A 19102-nucleotide genomic window follows, 5' to 3' on the forward strand; every position below is an offset into this window, starting at 1 on the left:
GAGCGGATACGAGCGATTTTTGCCCGTTGGAATACTCTGTGTGAAGCATTGTTTTTTAAAACGATTTAACCGAACCTTTGCTTCAAAGGTTTCCTACATATCCCTGGCTAGAAGGAAATCATGTTAATGTAGTTCGGGAAGTTTTGGTAGCTGGGACTACCATGGAACTGTGATTTGGCTGTTACTGCCGTTGTATGTTGTTACCATTGTTTTACCGATCTCCTTGTTACACCGTGCTTAAAAGAAAAATCAAGAAGCCAGGCTAGACTACGGATCATGAGATCTCATCTATCTTCAACTTATTCTTGTTTCCTTGCTTTCTTGTCGGCTTGTGCTTCTTCCGGTGCTTTTCTTCCGAGAACTTGGGGATGACACTGGCCTTTGCTTTTCTGAATACCAGTTTTCATCATTTTGCTCGGTCTGCTGGGGATATGGCTTCTTTCATTAAACTCTTTGGTGATTCCACTGGGGATACGACTTTCTTCATCAGATTTGTTGTGCTGGGCATAATTTAATGTTCACAGGCCGCTTCTTTCAAGACGCGTTTTTTCTTCCCTTTTGACTCATGCGCTTGAATTTGTGCTGGGACCTCTTGTTGCAACCTTCTGCTTTCCGGTGCTGGGGATTTTTATTAATTCCTGGTGGGGATTCCTGTGGTAACCCTCTGCCTTCCGGTGGGTTACTGATTTCAAGATCTGCAATATAAGATTGAAAAGTATTCCTCTCGTTATACAGGTGGGCGCCTGAAACATGAAATGTAAAGACTAAAACGTATTCCTCTTGTTATACAGGTGGGCGCCTGAGACATGAAAAGACATAAAAGTATTCCTCTCGTTATACAGGTGGGCGCCTGAGACATGAAAAGACATAAAAGTATTCCTCTCGTTATACAGGTGGGCGCCTATTTAACTAAGACATAAAAATATTCCTCTCATTATACAGGTGAGCGCCTATTTAACTAAGACATGAAAATATTCCTCTCATTATACAGGTGGGCGCCTATTTAACTAAAACATAAAATATTCCTCTCATTATACAGGTGGGCGCCTATTTAACTAAGATATAAAATATTCCTCTCATTATACAGGTGGGCGCCTATTTAACTAAGACATAAAAGTATTCCTCTCATTATGCAGGTGAGTGCATATTTAACTAAGACATAAAAGTATTCCTCTCATTATACAGGTGGGCGCCTATTTAACTAAGACATAAAGGTATTCCTCTCATTATACAGGTGGGCGCCTATTTAACTAAGACATAAAGGTATTCCTCTCATTATACAGGTGGGCGCCTATTTAACTAAGACATAAAGGTATTCCTCTCATTATACAGGTGGGCGCCTATTTAACTAAGACATAAAAGTATTCCTCTCATTATACAGGTGGGCGCCTATTTAACTAACACATAAAAGTTTACCTCTCATTATACAGGTGGGCGCCTATTTAACTAAAGCATAAAAGTATTCCTCTCATTATCATAAAAGTATTCCTCCCATTATACAGGTGGGCGCCTATAATATGAAATGAAAAGACAGAAATGTATTCCCGCATTATACTGGTGGGAAACCTAGAACATGAAATGAAAAGACAGAAATGTATTCCCGTATTATACTGGTGGGCGACCTAGAACATAAAATATAAAACAGAAATGTATCCCGTATTATACTGGTGGGCGACCTAGAATATGTAATGAAAAGACAGAAATGTATTCCCACATTATACTGGTGGGCAACCTAGAACATGAAATGAAAAGACAGAAATGTAGTCCCGCATTATACTAGTGGGCGACCTAGAACATGAAATGAAAAGACAGAATTGTATTCCCGCATTATACTAGTGGGCGACCTAGAACATGAAATGAAAAGACATAAATGTATTCCCGCATTATACTGGTGGGCGACCTAGAACATGAAATGAAAAGACAGAAATGTATTCCCCCATTATACTAGTGGGCGACCTAGAACATGAAATGAAAAGACAGAAATGTATTCCCGCATTATACTGGTGGGCGACCTAGAACATGAAATGAAAAGACAGAAATGTATTCCCGCATTATACTGGTGGGCGACCTAGAACATGAAATGAAAAGACAGAAATGTATTCCCGCATTATACTGGTGGGCGACCTAGAACATGAAATGAAAAGACAGAAATGTATTCCCGCATTATACTGGTGGGCGACCTAGAACATGAAATGAAAAGACAGAAATGTATTCCCGCATTATACTGGTGGGCGACCTAGAACATGAAATGAAAAGACAGAAATGTATTCCCGCATTATACTGGTGGGCGACCTAGAACATGAAATGAAAAGACAGAAATGTATTCCCGCATTATACTGGTGGGCGACCTAGAACATGAAATGAAAAGACAGAAATGTATTCCCGCATTATACTGGTGGGCGACCTAGAACATGAAATGAAAAGACAGAAATGTATTCCCGCATTATACTGGTGGGCGACCTAGAACATGAAATGAAAAGACAGAAACCCAACATATCCTATTCGAGGGCGGATGAACCCAACATATCCTATTCGAGGGCGGATGAACCCAACATATCCTATTCGAGGGCGGATGAACCCAACATATCCTATTCGAGGGCGGATGAACCCAACATATCCTATTCAAGGGCGGATGAATCCAACATATCCTATTTGAGGGCGGATGAACCCAAACATATCCTATTTGAGGGCGGATGAACCCAAACATATCCTATTTGAGGGCGGATGAACCCAAACATATCCTATTTGAGGGCGGATGAACCCAACATATCCTATTTGAGGGCGGATGAACCCAACATATCCTATTTGAGGGCGGATGAACCCAACATATCCTATTTGAGGGCGGATGAACCCAACATATCCTATTTGAGGGCGGATGAACCCAACATATCCTATTTGAGGGCGGATGAACCCAACATATCCTATTCGAGGGCGGACGACCCCAACATATCCTTTTCGAGGGCGGATGAACCCAACATATCCTATTCGAGGGCGGATGACCCCAACATATACTATTTGAGGGCGGATGAACCCAACATATCCTATTTTGAGGGCGAATGAACCCAACATATCCTATTTGAGGGCGGATGAACCCAACATATCCTATTCGTGGGCGGATGAACCCAACATATCCTATTCGAGGGCTGATGAACCCAAACATATGCTATTTGAGGGCGGATGAACCCAAACATATCCTATTTGAGGGCGGATGAACCCAACATATCCTATTCGAGGGCGGATGAACCCAACATATCCTATTCGAGGGCGGATGAACCCAAACATATCCTATTTGAGGGCGGATGAACCCAAACATATCCTATTTGAGGGCGGATGAACCCAAACATATCCTATTTGAGGGTAGATGAACCCAACATATCATATTTTGAGGGCGGATGAACCCAACATATCCTATTCGAGGGCGGATGAACCCAACATATACTATTTTGAGGGCGGATGAACCCAACATATCCTATTTTTAGGGCGGATGAACCCAACATATCCTATTCGAGGGCGGATAAACCCAACATATCCTATTTGAGGGCGAATAAACCCAACATATCCTATTTGAGGGCGGATAAACCAAACATATCCTATTTGAGGGAGGATGAACCCAACATATTCTATTTGAGGGCGGATGAACCCAACATATTCTATTTGAGGGCGGATGATCCCAAAATATCCTATTTGAAGGCGGATGAACCCGACATATCCTATTTGAGGGCGGATGAACCCGACATATCCTATTTGAGGGCGGATGAACCCAACATATCTTCAAAACTTGCAAATGTCTTACCTCGAAACTTGCTGGGGATTATTTGCTGGGGATGAATTTTCCCTTTCTTCCTTCCCCACTCTGGGTTGTCCGACCCTCTTGAAACTTGGTCGAAACTCTGTCGAGGATGCTTCTACATCTCGATTATCTACTGGGGATAACACTGCGAACCGCTAATAATACTGCTTGGGGATAACACTGCTGAGGATAACTCTGCTGAGTAAAATATGTTATCTTACTCCTTCCAAAACTACTTCCTTTTAAGTAGGATGTTTCATCCCTCTGCAAACTGTTTCCTTTTGCAAAACTGGTTTTTTTTTTTGCTAGCTTCTTCCTTCGAAGACTACCTCCCTTAAAACTCGTTTTGCCTTTCCCCGAAAAATCGCTGAGGATGCCGATTTTCACCAAACTTGTGTTGGACTCCTCGAAAATTTTCGAAATGAACGAAAATGGTTCAAACACCACTTCCCTTGAGACTGGTGCTATCTTTATTCTTCCTCGAATGGGTACCTGACTTCCAGAAAATTTTCCAAATGAAAGGAAAATTTTCTGCCCCAGTTTGACAGTCTCCCTTATGGCATGCATTTCTGTCATCAATGCCATTTCCTTTACCTGTTTCAAATCAAACAAAATTTGTTAGTTTAAAACGTGGTGGTTGGTTGTGATACTCCTACTGGGATGGCTTTTCCTTTTCTCCTTCCTTGCTCTGCGCTCCACAACTTGTTGGGGATGATATTATTTGCTGGGGATAATCCCTTTCTGCTGGGGATATCCCTCTTCTTTTGTGGCATAGCTCGGAAACTGGCATTTCCCCGACCTTTTAGTCTAGTATGAATTTCCCCAAATCATGCTCACTGCTCTCCTTGCTTTGTTCAACGGGCCTTGGCCTTGAGGTTTATAACCTTTGATTTCGGCAAGGGTATCCCTCTTGACACTTGTCAATCCTTTTGTCAATTCCCTTTTGCTGGGGATATCTTTTTTTGACACTGGCCTCGCGTTTGTTCCTCGCTGACTATACCACTTGGATGTACTAGTCAGATCTTATCTTGCATAATTGGAAAGCTGATGGCATATTTTGAAGTCAATTCACACTTGTTTTGACCAGACAGACTCTATTGGGGAGTTTTTCTATGAAAGGAAAAAGATAAAAAGGGAACAGAATAAAAGACAAATGAAAAAGATGACTCTGTAACAAAAGAAACTATAAATAAAAACCTATCAAACGCAGACACCGACTCTAATGGTCATGGCATGCATTTGTGGCCTATCTTCCGTCGTCAATCGTCTTTCAAGACCTTCAATTGGCAATTCCCCATCTGATTCTCAATCTTATTCGACTTGTAGTGCCCGAAGGGTTTTCACTATCAAGTCTCTCTCATTTTGGTTTTTCTCTCAGCTTTCATCGCCTTATGGTGTCCGTGAAGATTTTCACCGATAAGACTCTCTCATTTGTATCACTTTCCAGCTGGGGATTTGGAGTGTTGCCGGTATGACTCTCTCTGCTGGAGATTAGAGTCCTTTCTGCTGTGGAACAGAATGTTATGTTCGCCGGTAAGACTCTCATTTGTCTGACTTGGCATCTTTTGCAGACTGATCAGAAGGTCTTTCTTTGGACCGTAATGTGGGTTTTTTGGATAGGCTTAGAAAGAAAGGGTATTAAAGGCTCAAAAACAAATCAATTTGGGGTTCAAAATTACAACCTTCGAAATCATATTTGTTTATAACAAGCGCAACCCTTGCCCCAGTTTCTTGCTTGGGGATTATTTATTTATTATATATATTTTTTAAATTTTGCACACTATGCACATTATGCACATTATGCACCTTATGACCGAGCCGTGAAGCGCCTACGTATCCTCCTTGAGGAATCAGGTCAAACGTAGTTCCCAATTCCACTTTTTTCATTTACCTATTATTTTCTTTTCTTTTCTTTCTTTTTCTCATTTCTCCTTTCTCTTTTGTCGTTTTGTTGTTTTCTTTTCTTTCTTCTTTTTTTTATTTTCTTTTGTTTACCTGCCATGCTTGTGTTTTCTAGTCGTTGCTACTGATTCCGAACGAGGGTTACGAAAGAAAAACAAATAAGGCTCAAAAGGGGTAACGAAGGATAAAGTGTTTAGGTAGCAGAACAAAATGCCTTCGTCATTCCAGTCTTCAAAACATGCCAAGTGCAAACAACACAATTAAACAAAGATTTGTAGTCTCTTCTGATGGTGCTGGACTTGACAATTATATTCACATATTTGCCTTTCATTTGTCATCTCTAAAGCACTGCTGGGCAACACTCTCACTCTCATTATCATGAACGACCCTCATGTCAATTTAGCGAATCTTACCTTTAACGGTTTTCTTTATGTTTTACTTGTCCCAGTTCCACATGACTCGAGCTCCGAATAATCTCAAACCGTCCTTATTTCCTTTAAATGTTCTGATCGCCTTTCCGGGGTTTATGATTAACTTTTAAGATTAGGCCCAAACTGTGTGCGCATGTCATGTCACTAGAATCGGCGCTGAACAAAATGATAAAAGAACTAAACAAAAAGATGACTGGAAATAATAAAAGACCGGATTTGCATTAAACTAACGGTGAAATGGTTTGAATAACAAAACAAACAAAACAAACCATAATAAAATCCTAAAACAGCCTTGACAAAACTACACAAACCGCTATGACAAAAATGGAAAGCTAAGAAAGTTTGACACAAGACAACATCCGGATTACAACCCTAAAAATAATCCGGACAATAAAAATGACAACAAAATAAGCCACCAAAAGCTTCTCTCTTGCTAACCAAGGAATGGACCGTCCTCCCACTTTATCAAAACTGACATCTTAGCCACTGAGCTTCGCATCAGTATTGCCCGGACCATTGCCAACTTCAATATCATCAACCTTAGTCAACAAGTTCCTAATAGGATTCGAGTGATTCTGTCATCAGGCCTCATCCCCGCAAAATGTGTATCATGATGTGCAGGTAAAGGATTCTGCGCGATATTCTGGGTGTCATTGTCTTGGATTGCAATCAAGTTTTCCTGGATCTAGTGTTTCCGGCTTACCACAAACCAACCACCTTAACTTTCTTTGCGATTTAAAACAAAACAGGTTAGAATGGACTCAGTCGGTCCTCATTATTAACAACATCTTTTTCCCCTTTTTTCATTTTTTTGTTGTTGTGGTCGAATCTTATGGAGATTGCCTACGTATCATGACCCCGCATGAATCAGACCTTGCGTAGTTCGGCCCAATAAAAGATAAACAATAATAAACATTATTTTTCAATTTTCATATTAAAACAAACTGGGTTTCAAAGGTTTGAAGATGACCTACAAACTCGAAAATCAAACAACACCACATATTCTAATCAAAAGATTTACAAACTCCAAAAACAAATGGCCAGCTTCCTTTCTCCATTTGACAAATGCAACCGAACGGTTATTTTTTGCAAATGTGGCCCCTTCCAAATTTCACATGAATTTTGAGGCCGGGGAGGATTATTTTATGACACTTTACAAACTTGTCCGTTCTTTTACGAAAATAGCCTTTCGACAACTGAAAGATACTCTAAGACTATTTCGGCAAGAACGGTTTAAGACACTGCCAAAGCTGGTTTGGCTTATTTTGACCAAAAGACCAAACGGTATTCACCTGATCGCTGACTCTTTGTTTTTTTTTTCAAATTACAATAAAACCTGGTGTTGCAAACACGGCCCTTCAGCGCCTCGGGGATGAAGATTTTTAAGGCTGTGTGGGTCAACTGGACCAAATCTAAAACAATGACCCAAAGGTGGTTGTTTATGCAAAAGCCCTCCGGCGTCCCTTTCGGGAACATTCGGCTATTTTTGACAAAACAACATCACCCAACTTATTTATGACTCTTTTTATCGTTTTTCAAAATAGAAAACTCAATATTGCAAACACGGCCTTTCAACGCCTCGGGGACGAAGATTTTTAAGGCTGTGTGGGTCAACTGGACCAAATCTTAAACATGACCCAAAAGTGGCTGTTTATGCAAAGTCAGCCCCCCGGCGTCCCTTTCGGGAACATTCGGCTATTTTTGACAAAATAGCATCATCCGACTTATTTATTACTCTTTTTATCGTTTTTCAAAATAGAAAACTCAATATTGCAAACACGGCCTTTCAACGCCTCGGGGACAAAGATTTTTAAGGCAATGTCGGTCAACTGGACCAAATCTTAAACATGACCCAAAAGGTGGCTGCTTATGCAAAGGCAGCCTTCCGGCGTCCCTTTCGGGAACATTCGGCTATGTCTTAACAAAACAGTGTCACCCGACTTCTTTATGATGAAATTCGGCTATATATTTTGCTATTTTTGCAAAAGGGGAGGTTGGACATCACCCGACTTATTTATGACAGAATTAAAATTTTAACATATTTTTTGGTTATTTTAGCAAAAGGGGAGGTTGGACCCGATGAGGGTTGCCTACGTATCTCACATCCGGTGAGAATCAAATCCGCGTAGTTCGGGATCATGAGTAAAGTAAATAAACTAACCTTTTTTTATTTTTTTATTTTGAAGGAAAGACTTATAAAGAAGAAAGGGAGCATTTTCGCAAAGAAGGATTTCTAAAGAAAAAGATTTAAATTTTTTTTTTGAATTTTGAAAGAAAAACTTCTAAGGAAGAAAGAAAATATTTTTGGAATTTTACTTTCAATGAAAGAAATATTCTAAAAAATATTTTTGAATTTTGAATTTTCTTTTCAATTTTGAAAGAAGAATGAAAATATTTTCGGATTTTTTGGAAGAATTTAAAAGAAAATATTTTTATTCTTATTTTTATTGTATTTTTTATTTTTTTTTAAAAACAATTAAAAAGACTTTCTAAACACAACAATAATGGAAATTATTTTTGGATTTTTTCTTGAAAATTGGGGGTCTAAAAAAACGTTTCTAGAAAGGAAATAAAGAAAAATACTTTTTGGATTTATATATATATATATATATATATATATATATATATATATATATATATATATATATTGCAACAAATAATAAAACCACGTTCAACGCAAGACTCTTTTTTCATTTTCATTTTTCATGGCAAGACAAACTATTTTTTTTTTTCATTTTGAAAACAAGACAAAGTGAAGATTTTTTTTCTTTTCGTTTTAACAAAATGACCAACCTATTCTTCAACCTAAAAATAAGAGACTCTTTTCTATTTTTTCTTTTGCTTTTTTTTGAGTGAAACAACTATATAAAAAAAATATTTTCTTTTTTCATTTTTCCCAAAATTTCGGCAGAATTTCGACAGTATTTGGGGCATTGTTTTTTTTCCTCTTTCTAAAATAGCAATTAATTCTCTACACTGTTACTTCGCTCTTTTTTTCCCACAATTTTTCAATATTCCTGATTTTTCGAAACCGGTCAGCATGCAAGTCTGAAGCAAATAGATGCATAAAGCAAATAGGATTCAACATGATGGTCTTTTCATTTCAGGTTGCTAGTCCTAGACGGACCCAACCCCTGTGTTGAGTCCCTTAAGTCAAATGCAACGTGATGCAGATAAGCGTTCCTACTAGGGATCCGGCATGAAGTTGAGTTATTCTAGGTTCAGAACATGGGTGTTTGTTCTAGACCTGGATTACCCGAGCGGACAACTCGAGCCGAGGATGGGAACTGCGTACCGGTAACCAAAAGGCCATCCGGCTTTGCGACTCCTCCGAATCCTCGTTCTATTTTGGTAAATGACACTAACAAAAAGAAGTCACGACCACCGTGCACTCCTCAAGAGAGAGAAGAGAGGGGTTTCGGCACAGTTTATATATACAGTCCAAGTAATATCAAAGCGGTAAGAGCAACATTTTGCACATTTAGGCTAAAACATGTAATAAAATCAGATAATAAATAAAGCCAAATAATAACAATTATTCTAAGCTCGAATTCTTAACCCTGAACCAGTGGTTCTGGGTATCATTCCCCAGCAGAGTCGCCAGAGCTGTCACACCTCCTTTTTCCGCCCCCGCGAGGGGTGAAGGAATTTTTTCAATTAAAGAACAATCGAAACGGGATTTGTTTGTTTATTTTAGAGTCGCCACTTGGGAGATTTAGGGTGTCCCAAGTCACCAATTTAATCCCGAATCGAGGAAAAGAATGACTCTATACTACAGTCCGTGAACCAGAAATCCGGATAAGGAATTCTGTTAACTCGGGAGAAGGTGTTAGGCATTCCCGAGTTCCGTGGTTCTAGCACGGTCGCTCAACTGATATGTTCGGCTTGATTATCTAATTTTATGCAAATATGAACTTATGTGCAGATTTTAACTCTTTACCGCTTTCATTATTATTTATTATTGTTTTACGGGAAATTGCAACGTTGTGAAAATGTATCTTGAATCGCATCACAATCAATGTACCCGTGGTCGTCGACACATTTTGACTCTACTGAGATTTGAATTTGGGTCACATAAATGTGCACCCGAACATAAGAAAATTAAATTATTAAAGGCGCGTCTAAAGCGACTAGCGTATCATTTACTTTTGGGTAGGGCCGTGAAATTTTACTAAACGGTCCATCCCGAAGTCTAAACCTTTTTAAAAGAAAATGTTTACTGAGGGCCCCGCAATTTTTGTATTTTTATTCGACGAGGCTCATCTCATTCTTATTTTTTAAAGGGATTTGCAACGTCATGGACACGTATCTCAAACCACGTCACAATTAATGCACCCGTGGTTAGAGACACATTTCGATTCCGCTGAGATTTGGATTTGGGTCACATAGATGTGCACCCGAATTTAAGAAAGTAAGATTAATTAAGACGCGTCCTAAAGAACAAGTGTGTTGTTATTCTGGGTAGGCCGTGGAGTTCGCTAAGCGGCATATCCCGAGTTCTAAGTACTTAACACATAGATTTTTTGTGAGGGCCCCGCAATCTGTGCGTTTTATTTGGCGAGGCTCGTCTCATTTTTATTTAAAAGGTCGTCCTATAGTGGCTATGTTTTCTATTTGTTTGTATCTAAAATAAATGAAAAGGTCCTACTTTATTTACATACTTATGAGTTATTATAGTTAAGTTTCAAACGTGATTTGTTGAAAGAGGGACGTGATACGGGCAGTCCGTTTGGCAGTTATGGGCCCAGGCCCAATGTGCGTAACGTTAAGCTCGGCCTGGGCCACCCTTATTCCAATTGGGCCTATTCAACTTATTTGATATATGTTTAATATTTATAAACAAGGGGGAAAGCTAGCATGCAATGTACAGCTTACCTTAATCAAACCATATTCTTACCAACTAAAAAAGCTGCCATTTGTTTAAGGAGGTAACTATTGGACACCTAACATGCTTCTTGACAACAATGATAAACTTAACAGAACATGGCTACTGCAACATTGATCCTTTCTTATTATAAGCAAAAAACATAGAGTTTTCCAACTAAATGATATGTGTAAAAGTGCAGTTACACCACAGCTAGTTTCATGGTTCTAGTAGAGAAAGTACACTATCATACAGACAACCTATTTTCAATACATTTCTAAAGCTAATTCGAAATAACTTCAACTCTTCCAATTTTCTTTGTATTCATGCTTCAAATTTCAGCTTACATTGACAGTGTATCAGTCGTGTACCTGGTATAGGAAAGCAACAGAAGAAAGGGAATGATCAGCAGAGCAATATGCAACAACACAGCAACAGCAGAAAACAACAGCACACTCAGTCGAACAGCCCCAAACCAGTAACAGTAAAAGAGACAGCCCAAAAAAAAACAGACCAAAGCTCAACAGCAATTTAAGAGAAAACCCGGCAGCAATTTCAGAAAACCAAACAGCAACAGCCTAAAGAAACCAATAAGAATAACCAGTAGCGACAGATTCTTAAAACCAAAGAAGTATCCCAGGAGTAGCCTGATAGAACAGTATTCAACCAATAGAAAACTGGATACTACCAAGCTGAAAATCCAGTAGTACAAATAGCACACAGACTGGTGCAAGAAGCAGTGATTTCTGATTTTTGTTACACACTCAAAGGCAAAGACAAGCTGAGGCTCTTTGATGTAAAGCTTAACCTAAAATGAGGATCAAAAAAACCTTAACACTCTTGTTCTTTTCTTTTTAAATTCTGAAGTCCTAGTCTTCTCCCTCTACTTCTCTAAATGAGCCTATTTATAGGCCAAAAATGGGCAAGCACCAGGCTGCCTTCTTACTCTGCCCATACCCCCTTAAAACTAATCAGAAAATGCCCATCATTCCTGACAGCCCTCTATCATGTGTTTTGTGCCTCAAGGGTATGGGAGTAGCCTATAATATTCAATTACCCCATGCTGTCAAGTTTTGTTCCCCACTATTGTATTAGTTTAATCCTATTTCAGTACCCTATGTCAGCCCAACTTAAACCAACTATTTCTGATCTTTTCACACCCCCAAACTACCCCTATTAGCCCCCTGGTTATTACTGCTTTACCCTACTTCAACAACAGGAAATTTTGAACTTCTGAAAGTTCAAATTCAAGCTACCCTAAACTGAGTTATAGCTATTACATTGCAGCTACAAACCATTCACAGATAATGTCAAAACAATCAGCTATCCTACAATGATTCGATCAATCATACGAAGTTATACGAATCAGAATATTTGCACATTCAGTCCTATGAAACTAATCGACGACATTTATCTAATCGACTATACTAATCATAGCATAGAACAATTAGCCGATTAAACGAACAATACGAACGGGGCATCAACTGCCTTCAACAACTTTGCACGACACAGGGAATCTATATAAATTATCTATTCGACGATATTAATCAACTCGAATATGTATATCACCATACGTATTCAACCACAAACAGAATAACAATCGACTAAATGAAAGGTCTTACGAAGATGGAGAACAATTTGAAAGAAAATATCAGAAATACCAAACAAACTGACTAAACATGTTATCAAATTCAAACAACACTCAAAAAAATAGAAAAATAAAAGGGAAACTCACTGGAAGCTCAACAACAAACAACCCAGGCCTGAACTAGATTTGCTCATTTGAGGTCGAACAGACTTTAATCGAGGTGTTCTCAACCGAGAACACTTCGATTAAGGTCTATTAGACCCTAACCCTCCGTTTAATCTGGCCGGATTCCAAAAGTTCTGGTGTTCTAGGGTTCGAACAGTCCGATTTGGGGCTTGGGGATTTGTGGGTAGATTCGGACCAAACCAAGCTTGGTTTGGTCACGAGTGAGGCCAGAGTAGTGACTGGTGTGAAACTGGGGTGGGTTGGTATAGGTCAGGGTTGGGCTCGAATCTTCAAACTAAGATTCGAGACGATGAGGGATGATTCGAGGCAAGGGGTAACAGATCCGTGTTCAGGGTGGTTGGGTGCATCAGGGGTGTTACTTTGGTGGTCACCGGTATCGTTGCCGCCGGGTTCACGGTGAGAGTATATGGGGGAGGCTAGGGTTTGGAACGGGGGATTTGGGTTTGTGTTTGGGACGATGGTGCACAGTGCGTGTAGGGGGGTTTGGTTTGGGGGCGTGGGGTATGATGGGAAGCTTATATACGGAACGCGGCAATTGATTTGAGCCGTTAGATCAAGTGATCTCAACGGCTTGGATTAACTGGTGAGGGACAGGACGTGGTCGTTTGGTATAGAAACGGGGTCGTTTGGTTTTAATGAAGGGCTGGGTTGACCCGGGTAAACAGGTCGGGTTACGGGCGTGAGTGTGGACCGTTGGATGAGTATGGATGAATGGCTCAAATCAAACGTCCTATGCGGCGTCGTTTTGGGGCGTGCCTGGAAGGCCTGGTTTTGGACTGGGTTGTGGTATTGGTTTGGGCCTGATTTTAGTTGGATTTTTTGGCCCAAATCCGATACTTTCCTTATAATTAAACAAAAAAATTCCTAAAAACCAAAACTTAAACTACACAAATATTAATTAACACCTAACAATAGTTATCACACGAATTAAAATATTTAATAAAATTACCATGACAACAATAAAAATAAAAATGCCTATTTTTGTGACTTTCGCTTTTAAAAACCAAATAATGGTTAGTTAATTCCCAAATGTACCATTTTCCCTAAATGCATGCAACATGTATTTTTTTGTATCTTTTAACTATAGCAAGGCGAGCATTTACGGATAAAACAGTTATCAAAATGTCACACAAATCCTCAAAATTGTACCCGAAGATAACTTGTTTTATTTCTTTTTCGATTTCTTTTGGAGTAGTTTTCGTGAAGCAAAAATCACGTGCTCACAATTGTAACTTAGTCATAATATTTTTATGACATAAAGTTTGGCCATTTAAGTTAAATATTGAACCTTGATGGCTAGAGCTGTTGAATACAAACCTAATATTTCTTCTTGAAAAAAACAGTATTATATGGAGTGTTTCATCTTATAAACTACTATGAGATGAGTTTTATTATGATTTTTACCTTTTTATTTATCTCTTATGTAGTATAAAGAATCAGATTCCATTTTCTTCTAATTCTTATTTTTTTGTTTGTCTTTGCATGTGCACTTGGAGCTAACATGGAGTCTTAATGCAAGACTCTTCATACCCGAGCACGGAATCATCACATCCCGTGTTCTTATAGAGTTACCGGATAGTAAGAAAACAAGCGAAACGCTTGGGGACGCCTATGGCGTCTTTCATTTTTCTTTTCTCTTATCATTTGTTTAGTTTCTTTATGATTGTCGATTTATTTGGGGTTTGTCTTATATTAGATTTGGTAGCTAAATCTTATTTTGTTTAGTGGCAGTTACTCTAGTTAATAATAAATCGCTGATTTTATTTACATGAGTTTAAGGGCTTTTAAAATCAACAATTTGAGATAATGGCTTTATTTATTTCTAAAATATTTTGCCCAAATCAATTTTGAAAATACTTAGCATTCTTTGTCAGCATTTATCCATAAAAGCTTATTTCTTTCTTACAATGTTCAAGTCTAATTAAGGTTTTCGGAAAAATGGCTTTTATAGCGTTTCTTTACATATCAAAATCAATTTTACTCATTTAGTAATATTTTAGTATATAAAAAATAGTCACGTGTTATGTATAAAAATATTAAATTTTCTACTTATAATGAATTAACCTAAGTTTGATTGGTCAACCGTGATTAACGAATCATGTAGGGTGCTTTAATAACCTTCCCTATAGGATTAATTAGAACCCTTACCTATACTCTTAAGGCTAAGTAGACCATAAACAGAGTTAACTTTAAGCACCACTTAGCTAAAATTGGTGTCCTAATTAACCGTTAAAATAATTAGGCGGCGACTCTCTTAATTAATTAAACCTTGAGAATTACTAATATGTTATACTCTAATTTGACCCGGGTTAAAATGGGGTATGACAGTTGCGCCAAGTGACAAGCGAGCATGTGCCTCTATCGCCCCACCGATATCCTTCGCCAGTGCCCAGCCGCATGCAGATGCCAACAGCACCGCGCGCGCAGACCGTGATGCCAAAGACAATGCTCCTGACGACGAACTTGTGTCTGCCTTGTAGAAAACTAAGTCCTTTTCATTGTAAATATAGAGTAGTTTTATTTCATACACTTCGATTATATTTCTCTAGCTTAGTCAAGTCTAGTCTTGTAGCTTTGGTTTATTTTTTTTTAAGCATTATTAGGGTGGATCAAGCAATCAAACTTTCTACCAAGCAAACAATTCTCTGTACTGGTGTCTCTCCCCCTCGACACCATGTTGCTTTTTTGTAATAGCTTTCATTAATGCAATCGAGCTTTCTTTCATTCTCAATTCTCTTTTCTGTTCTCTGAATTGCTTTTGACATTGGTTTTCCCGTACGGCACTGACAATCTCGTCTAGCGTACGGAGGGGACCTCAGTTGGCGGACAGTAACTACACTGACATCAGTTGCTTAGTCTTACGTCGCACTTCCAAGGAATCTCAGGAAGGCGCCACGTAACATTTGACATGTTTTAAGAAGTTAATTACTTGCCTTATTTATCATATTAGAGATCTCACTTATTATAACTACTTACACGTAGTTACTATTCAGAAGATCTTATAGTGTAATTATTTATATTGTCATCGTATAAAAGTTAAATTCTTTATTTTCAATGGTTCTTAAATTCTCTCATGTGTTTTGCTTCACTCTCCACCGATAAAATTTTACTGGGTTGTTGTTGTTTACTTCACTACCATGCCCAAAATGGGGCCAAGGAGGAAAAACAATGTTAAATGTTATCCATTAGAACACTTTGAGCTAATGGTACGGTTTAGGCAGTTCATACGCTTATTATTTCTTCATGTTCACTTTGACGTCCCCTAACATTATTCTACTACTACTACTAAAACTATAGTGTCAGGGAGTCTGACACTAACCCCTTAACCCTCCAATTCTCTTCTTTTTTCTACTCAACTTCACTTCTCGATACTCTTCCTTCTACCTAGTCAACTTTTCCATGGAAGAATCATCTCCGCCACCACCACCCTCTTCTCGATCTCCGTCCCCATCTCCGCCACCCAAAACCTATAAACTAACAGCTTCTTCAATATGCTATTCAAAATCAACCACCAATATTTCTCCTTCTTTCTTCTTCAAGCCTTGTAATTGCAACATAGCACCACCAATTAACATCTTGAAAGACATTTCATTCACTGCTTATCCTTCTCAGATTCTTGCCATTGTTGGTCCAAGTGGTGCAGGTAAATCCACATTACTCGATATTTTAGCTGCTGGAACTTCACCTACAAGTGGCACTCTTCTCTTAAACTCTGTCCCCCTTCATAATCTTTCTTCTTTCCGTAAGCTCTCAGCTTATGTCCCTCAACATGATTCTTGCCTTCCTCAGCTCACTGTCTCTGAAACTTTCGCCTTCTCTGCCCGTCTTCTCAACCCGAAACTCACTGATGTTTCATGCATTGTGGATTCTCTTCTAGCTGAACTCAGGCTCACACATTTAGCAGACACAAGACTAGCTCATGGCCTCTCGGGGGGAGAAAGAAGGCGAGTTTCGATTGGTTTGAGTCTACTCCATGATCCTGCAATCTTACTTCTTGATGAACCAACTTCTGGTCTTGATAGTAATTCAGCTTTGAATGTAATGCAGACACTCAGATCAATCACTGACTCACGTCAACGTACTGTGATTTTGTCAATACATCAACCAAGTTTCAAGATTCTTGCCACCATTGATAAAATTCTCTTGTTATCAAAAGGAACTGTTGTACATCATGGAAATCTGTCTTCTCTTGAATCTTTTTTACTTGAAAATGACTTCACTGTCCCTCCACAGCTCAATTCTCTTGAATTTGCCATGGAAATGCTCAACCAACTCAATCAGAAAAAACCCTCTACACCAATAAGTTTACCTCCTTCATCCCCTAAAAATTCCACCACCACTGTTTCTGAGACTAAAACTGGAAAAGTCAGATATAGGAGTTCAAGAATTCATGAAATAGCTGTTCTGTACAGCAGATTTTGGAAGATCATTTACAGAACAAAACAGCTATTATTAACAAACACGTTACAAGCTCTAGGAGTTGGAATTGTTCTAGGAACGATTTACATTAATATTGGATTTGGTAAAGAAGGAATTGCAAAAAGATTTGGGCTTTTTGCTTTCACTCTTACTTTTCTTCTCTCTTCCACAACTGAAACTCTCCCAATCTTCATACACGAAAGGCCAATTTTATTAAGAGAAACTTCAAGTGGGGTTTATCGATTATCTTCATATCTTTTAGCAAACACATTAGTTTTCCTCCCCTACTTGCTTGTTATAGCAATCTTGTATTCAGTTTCACTTTATTTCTTGGTTAGTCTTTGTGCTACATGGCAAGCTATCACTTACTTTGTTCTAACAATTTGGGTCATTCTTTTAATGGCCAACTCTTTCGTTCTCTTCTTGAGCTCTGTTGCTCCCAATTACATCACCGGAACTTCACTCGTAACGTTACTACTCGCCGGATCTTTCTTATTTTCCGGCTACTTCATATCGAAAGAAACCATGCCTAAGTTCTGGACAATGTTGCATTATTTGTCAATGTACAAATATGGCCTAGATGCTTTGTTAATCAATGAGTATTCTTGCCTTGTATCGAAATGTTTCGTATGGTACGATGAGAAGAGCAAAGTATGTATGGTAAGTGGACGTGATCTGTTGGAACAAAGAGGACTACATGAAAGACAGAGATGGACTAATATCTATATCTTGATTGGGTTCTTCGTATTTTATCGATTACTTTGGTTGATGGTATTGATCAGAAGAGTTTCAAGATTGAAGAAGTGAGATCCATCACTTTCATGAATAGTCAGTTCACCTTGCTTCTTTTTTTTTTTCATGCTTCTAAAATGATTCATGTAACAAAAATAAGCCTAACATATCTTTGTGGAGATCACCCTGTTAATTATTATTATTATTACTACTTTCATCATCTTTTGTTTAATCCTTTCTGTTCTTCTTGTTCTTTTTTGTTTTTCAAGTGTTAATAATTTCCTCCTCTACGTTTCAGAACACTTCCTATGCATTGTATCTACGTCAATTCCTTGTATTCCTTATCAGTCTGGATTTAGCCATTATATGTCATTACTTTTCATTGTTAATGTGCCTTGCACTAAGCTTTGTTCCGACGATTTTGACATGTACATTCGTCATAATTATACTCCCTCCCTCCCTCCCAATTTCATATGTTACTTCCCGTTTCTTGAGAGTCAATCTGATTAGTTTTTAATACTAATTAGAATAAATCGACTTAATATTTTAAAATTAAAAATAATCATATACTATCCAAAAAATGCTATAAGTGGCGACTCTTCTCATATCTATCGTGAAAAAGTGCCCCACATAAGTTGGGATTAGGGGTGTACAAAAGAAACCGATAAACCGCACCAACCCGATAATCCGAGTCAAACCGAGAAAAAAAACCCGATTATGGGTTGGTTTGATTTGGTTTGGTATTGGGAAAAAAAACCGACCATAATTGGTTTGGTTTGATTTTAGCTAAAGAAAGTCAAACCGAAACCAAACCAACCCGACATTACATATATAGAAATTTTAGATATATTTAATATATAAATATACTTATTATGATGTAATTTATAAATATTTCTTAAAAGATTTCATAATTTTATTTTTTGAGGTATTATTTCAAGGTTGGACTTAGAATTTTTGAATGTTCCAATAAGTTTTACAGCCATTAACATTAGTAAATTAAATAGCGCTAACAAAAGCCCAAACCAAAATCAAATCAATACTAATGCTAACAAAATAAATTTATTTCAATACTACGAACGGGAATGTATTGAATATATATTTTTTGTTTTGCAATAATTTAGATAAAATGCATAACCTATTTTTATTTTTTCTTTAGCATTTAGTCATGTATTTAATACTCCCGTATTAGT

General features: G+C 38.2%; 1 protein-coding gene across 1 annotated transcript; it reads left to right on the forward strand.

Annotated features, from left to right (window-relative positions):
- The first annotated feature begins 16013 nt into the window (after positions 1-16013).
- Positions 16014-18301, forward strand: LOC104217159 (ABC transporter G family member 8). The gene has a single exon (XM_009767318.2). The coding sequence runs from the start codon at positions 16161-16163 to the stop codon at positions 17985-17987; it is 1827 nt and encodes a 608-aa protein (XP_009765620.1). The 5' UTR covers positions 16014-16160; the 3' UTR covers positions 17988-18301.
- Positions 18302-19102: the final 801 nt, after the last annotated feature.

The sequence above is a fragment of the Nicotiana sylvestris genome, chromosome 3 (genome assembly GCF_000393655.2).
Source record: "Nicotiana sylvestris chromosome 3, ASM39365v2, whole genome shotgun sequence".
NCBI lineage: Eukaryota > Viridiplantae > Streptophyta > Magnoliopsida > Solanales > Solanaceae > Nicotiana > Nicotiana sylvestris.